Below are 5,981 nucleotides of genomic sequence, written 5' to 3'. Positions count from 1 at the left end.
CCTGTTAGCAGGATGAAGTTTACATTTTCATGTGGAGAAATATTTGAGTAAATCAAAATGATGATGAGCAGTGATAGCCTCCATAAACAGTCACAGGAAAGATCTCCTTTAAAAACTCAGAAACATGAAGAGAACAACTAGAAGATGTGGAGGTACCACCCATAATGTTTGACTGACAGCTGATCTCTGTGCAGAAATGATGGAGAGAAAATAAAATGAAACTAAAATACAGATTTAAACCCACAATATGAAAGACTTCAGTCTATTTCACTTTAATAAACTCAGTAGTGTTTCCAATTCTCCAAAGCCAAAGTCCAGCATAGAGCGGCTGAGTGAATGTGGTCTGGACTCTGTGGAGGAGAGTCATGGTTTCAGAGACGCTGTAGAAGGACAAAATACCTGCTCTGTGATCCAGGTACACTCCTACTCTGGAGGAACGAGGACCTGAGACACGAGTTTGGAACTTGTTGTACAAAAATGTGTAACTGTTGTTGTTACAATATAATGACCAAGATTTGTCATTATATCCAAATCCACATTCATATCCTTTTCTGCTGATATTCTTGTATGCAACTGCTACACAAACTCCTCCCCCTCTCCACTCCACCTCCCAGTAACAACGTCCAGTCAGACTCTCTCTACTCAGGACCTGAAACTTGTCAGTGAATCTGTCTGGATGATCAGAATAAGACTGTTGTTGATTCATTACAGTTATTTTTCTGTTCCCCTCTGATAATAACAACCACGAGTTTGCTGTGTTTGGATCCAGTGTGATTTCACGTGAATATTTTAAGAATCCAGCTCTGGTCTTTGGCTCTGGCTCCACTTCAGTGACTGTCAGTGAGATGTTTGTCCATTCCTCTCTCAGAATGTCCTGTAGTTTATCTCTGACCTCTGACACAGCTGCTGTCACATCCTCAAAGTAGCTCAGAGGACGGATATTGATGCTGGATGAGTCTGTAGACTCACTGAGTGCTGACAGTGAGGGGTAGTTGTGTAGAAACTGGATGTGATCCTCTGTGTGTGAGAGCTGCTTCAGCTCAGCATCTTTCCTCTTCAGCTCAGTGATCTCCTGCTCCAGCTTCTCCTCAAGCTCTTTGACTCGACTCACTTCAGTTTCCTGCTGGGATCTGATCTGCTGCTTCACATCAGAGCTTCTTTTCTGGATGAGATGGATCAGCTCAGTGAAGATCTTCTCACTGTGCTCCACTGTTTGATCAGCAGACTGATGGATGGCCTCCACCTCCTGTTGAAGCAGCTTCACATCTTTCTCTCTTTCCTGGATTCTCTGCTGGATGTTTTGTCGACTCACCTCCAGCTCTCTCTGCCTCTCAGTCCTTTCTGCTGCAGCTGAGACTGTGTCGTGGCCTTTATGTTCATCCACAGAGCAGAGATAACAGATACTCTGCTGATCAGTACGGCAGAACATCTTCATCACCTCATCATGACGAGAGCAGATGTTCTCCTGGAGCTTCTTGGAGGGCTCCACCAGCTTGTGTTTCTTTAATGGAGCCACATCATAATGAGGCTGAAGGTGTTTCTCACAGTAAGATGCCAGACAGAATAAACAGGACTTGAAGGCTTTCATTTTTCTCCCAGTGCAGACATCACAGGCCACATCTTCAGGTCCAGCATAGCAGTGATCAGCAGGAGCAGCTTGGAGTCCAGTCTTCTTCAGCTCCTCCACTAAATCTGCTAACATGGTGTTTTTCTCCAGGACAGGCCTCGCTGGGAAAGTCCTCCGGCATTGAGGGCAGCTGTAGATTTTCTTCTTTTCCTCTTCATCCCAGAAGCTTTTAATACAGTTCATGCAGTAGCTGTGTCCACAGGGAATAGTCACCGGATCCTTCAGTAGATCCAAACAGACTGAACAGCAGAATTTTGTTTGGTCCATTTGATTCATGTGCTGTGCCGTTTCACCGTCTCTCAGTGACTGTCAGACAGTTTGACTTCCTCTGAACAGAAACAACCTCTGTGCTCTGAAGGGAAACAGATCTCTGCTCTTGTTCACCTCCTACAGGAAATGAGGCTCACCAGCAACTGCATTTACACCATGTTGTTTAGACCCATCCTGATACGGACACATCTGTGAAGGGAGGCCCCATCGAGTCATAAAATGCTCCAGGGTGTGTTATGTTTGATTTACAGTATGTAGTAAAAACTGTGACCTAGTTAACTTTGGTAACTTGTAACTTATCTACTACAAAATGTACAAATGTTTATTTGATTTAATGAAATTGTATTTCAGAATTTGTTTTAGCTATAAGGAAATCGTTTTTCTTTCAGCACATAAACACAGGTGGTGATAAGTATAAGGATGCTGAAAGGATGGTGTATAAAGCTTCATCTAGTCAGAAGGAAAAAAAAATAAACACACAAACTTGGAAGCTTTAGCCAGATTTTACAAAATGAAATAGGTGACAAGCAGGGGCGGATCTAGAAGGGTGGCATGGGGTGGCAAGTGCCACCCTAAAATGATCCCTTGCGAAAACAGTAAAGAAAGGGAAAAAAAGCCACCTCTTTCCTATCGGTGGAAAAATGCACCATGTCGGCCAATTGATAAAAAGTCAACATGTAGGATTTGGTTGTTTAGGAAGAGGGGAGAGTTTTGGGAGTGTCGGTAACGGCAGCGAGACAGAGCGAGCGAGTGAGAGAGAGAGAGAGTTTTTAGATGTGGGAGATTTCTGACGTTTAGTGTGGAGTGTATACTTAGTGTGTTGTGTTGTCTTGTGTAGTTGTTTTGTTTTGTGTGTCAGTGAGGGCACTAATGAATGTCACAAAGGCACATTTGCAATGTAAACACTGTCACTAAGTAGAAAACCAGCGGAGTGATACACCTGCTGTTGTCAGGCCTGCGGGTTTATCCCTGTGCTGTTCTCCTCTGTCTTTTGGTGGACAAACTTGTTTTTTTTTACTGGCACACATCATTTGTTGGGCATCTTATTGCGACACCTGATTGCTCTCTCGTTTTAGTTTTAGTAATATTTTTAAATGGTTGTACAAAATGAAAAAAACAGCAGGTGTATTGGCTGCATTTTTAGATAAATAGCTGTATATGTTTACAAAATGTACAATTTATATTTGCATTTCAAGTTATCAAAATTTACTCATCATGTCTGTGTTTTTTTTTTACAGTAAAAAATACTAATAGGATTTTAAGTTCTTTGTTTGATTTCAGATCAGTAATAGTACTATTAATAGTAATAGTAGTACTAATGCAGTATGTCAGTGAAAAAAACAACTAAATTCAGTTGAGCTGAAAAGAATGATACCAAACAAGGCAAGGGGAAAAAAATAAAATGAAACAATCTGAGGGTGAAATACAAATGTAAACTCAAAAGGAGTCAAAAATAGCCGGTTGTATTTCAGACCTGAGTGGGTTAATCCAACAAATCATGAAAAATCAGGTTTAAATTTTTGTTCATGACAGTGCAGATTTCTGACATTTTGTGTAGTTTAAGCTGTAACAATTTGATTTGGTTCTAACAAAAAACAGTGTGAAACTTAAGTTAGACTTGTATTTGTAAATGAATCGCCCCATGTTGTGTAGCTTTCTGGATTTTATACTTATTGGGCTACATATTTATTTATCATACAGGGTATACAGTACATAAGATAAAAACTCACATGTTTTATGTAACTAAAGTGTGTAATTATGTGGGCTACAGACAATAATTAAGTTATAGACTGTATGAAAAACATGCATACTTACTGCATTTGAATCATTTTAACCATATGTAACCACCTGCATATGTGTTTGGGGGGGAAAAAAAGGCTTTGATTTTGCCACCCCATTTGATTTCTTTGCCACCCTCATGCCACCCTAAGAAAATTTCTCTAGATCCGCCCCTGGTGACAAGGCACAGATGGAAGGATAACAATAGTTACATCTGTTTGTATTAAAGAGGATGCATTTTGTATCACAAGACAGGATAAGACGGGTAGTCGTTTTTTTTCACTGACTCTTCTAAACGAGGCATTTTGTAGAGGGTTTAACGCTCTGCTCACTCCAAAGTTCTCAGTCACCTCTCTCTCAGGACGCAGCTACAAAGTTTGCACTTTCCTGCGTTTTCAAGAAAGTGCTATTTTTACTCAAAGGGAACTGAATATTGTGTTATAATAATAAACAATATTAGAATATGAGAATACAATTAAATCTAAATTCTTATTCTAATGACTGTTACACATCTCATGGAAGTAAAAGTAAAAGTAAAAGGAAGTAAAAGTAAAACGTTTTCATAAAAAATACCCAAGTAAAGTACAGACACATAAAATTGTACTTAACAGTAACAAAGTATTTGTACTTTGTTACTTCCCACCTCTGCCAATAAGAAACAAACATGGTGACTGATTCTGTGTCATAAAGAGAAAATCAGCATGTTTATTCAGCTGCACTGAAGATAGGAATGCAGATTCACCAGACTTTCAACCTTTAAGACGTCTCAGTTATTCTTTAAACTTACACTCACATCAGTTTGCAGTTATTTGAGGTTGTGTTGGTAATTAGATTTGGTGTCACTCACTGTGATGTGAGTAGAGACGAGTGTGTTTCTTACTGATATGTACGATTAATGTACTTTGACTGCGTCACACTGCCCATGATGTCACCTAAAGACAGAAGCTGTCAGCAGCTGAAACTCAACTTAGCTGTTGATTGTGTCACGAGGCTTTTGCATGTGTTGCACCTTCAGAGAGACATGACTCCATTCTCATTTTGGCAACTTTATTTTCCTCAGTTCAGCTTTGGAATTTACATGCAGCACAGCAAACCCTCAAGAACCGACACTCTCTCGTCACACAGTTTTTTTTTCTTTCTTTTCATTTTTGCGCTTTCTGACGACATCACGAACCAGTCTGAACTCCAACATCCGTGAATAGTGAAACTAAAACAATTCACTGAAAATCTGTCCCAAAACAATCCCACAATTAGACCTGTATACGCTTTACAGATTTTGATGAAATTCCGAAACAACTTCTAAAATCCTTTCTTAAAATTCTTTTTTAAAGGTTTCTAACTACTCTGAGATTCCAACACGTCTTTGTTGTTGTGACTTTGGTACTTAATGTAATTTCATAAATTATATCCTAACATCATGATGATTAAAAATGACTCTCGACTCTTGAAATCTTTTCATATTTGTTCTATATATCATAATTTTCCTACAGTGTGTTTAACGGACATGAATTCACTGGTTGACACTGTGGAGATCATTTTTCCTGTCATGATCCAAACATATGTTTACTGTAACTGCAACAACACCTTTTTTCATTATAGAGGTGAAACTGACGAAGCTGAGATTTCATACATATGATAAAAAGTCAATGTTAGAGTGGATTGTTAAATGTTTGTCATTTTTATGCTTGCCAACTCTGATGAAAGGGATTCCACTGTCCTTCCCCCCAGATTCTTGGGGTTCTGGGTAGGGGGCTGTAATGTTTTATTGCAGATACATCCTATCTGGAGGATCTACTTCTTTTGATGTAAGCTTCCTGCGGTTACGACCCTATGGTCAGCAGGAGGTCTGCCACACACACACACACACACACACACACACACACACACACACACACACACACACACACACACACACACACACACACACACACACACACACATTCCTACTTACATATAGAAGCTTCACACATATACATACATACAATGCCTTAGAAGCATGTGGGTGTTGCTTTGCTGTGTTTTGTGTGAACTGTCTCTCAATAAAAGCCAGCGAGAGGAGGCCATCATCGGGGTCATTCGTATTGAGCTGAGATACCGACGAGGCCTCCCTTGCAAGTAAATGATCAATCGCTGTTGCCTTGTTTTTCTTTCATGGGAATAAGTCCTGGATACAGCGGGGTCTGAGTTTAGATCCAACAGTCAAGTTCATTTAATTTGTTCCAAAATATAATAGGTACACATGTTTTATACAGTAATACACCTGATTTCATGTACTTTTGCAGTGCAGCCTTACATGCTACATACA

The 5,981-nt window shown here is 39.7% G+C and overlaps 1 protein-coding gene across 1 annotated transcript; it reads right to left on the bottom strand.

The window, feature by feature from the left end:
* Positions 1-227: 227 nt before the first annotated feature.
* On the bottom strand, positions 228-1,926 carry LOC134616914 (tripartite motif-containing protein 16-like). The gene has a single exon (XM_063461990.1). The coding sequence runs from the start codon at positions 1,901-1,903 to the stop codon at positions 263-265; it is 1,641 nt and encodes a 546-aa protein (XP_063318060.1). The 5' UTR covers positions 1,904-1,926; the 3' UTR covers positions 228-262.
* Between the last annotated feature and the right edge of the window lie 4,055 nt (positions 1,927-5,981).

Source organism: Pelmatolapia mariae, linkage group LG18, assembly GCF_036321145.2.
Source record: "Pelmatolapia mariae isolate MD_Pm_ZW linkage group LG18, Pm_UMD_F_2, whole genome shotgun sequence".
Classification (NCBI taxonomy): domain Eukaryota; kingdom Metazoa; phylum Chordata; class Actinopteri; order Cichliformes; family Cichlidae; genus Pelmatolapia; species Pelmatolapia mariae.
This window is presented reverse-complemented; position numbering and strand designations above follow the sequence as displayed.

What these genes read in the sequence shown, in the direction of transcription:
- LOC134616914 (XM_063461990.1), bottom strand. Translation starts at nt 1,903, where the DNA reads ATGAATCAAATGGACCAAACAAAATTCTGCTGTTCAGTCTGTTTGGAT.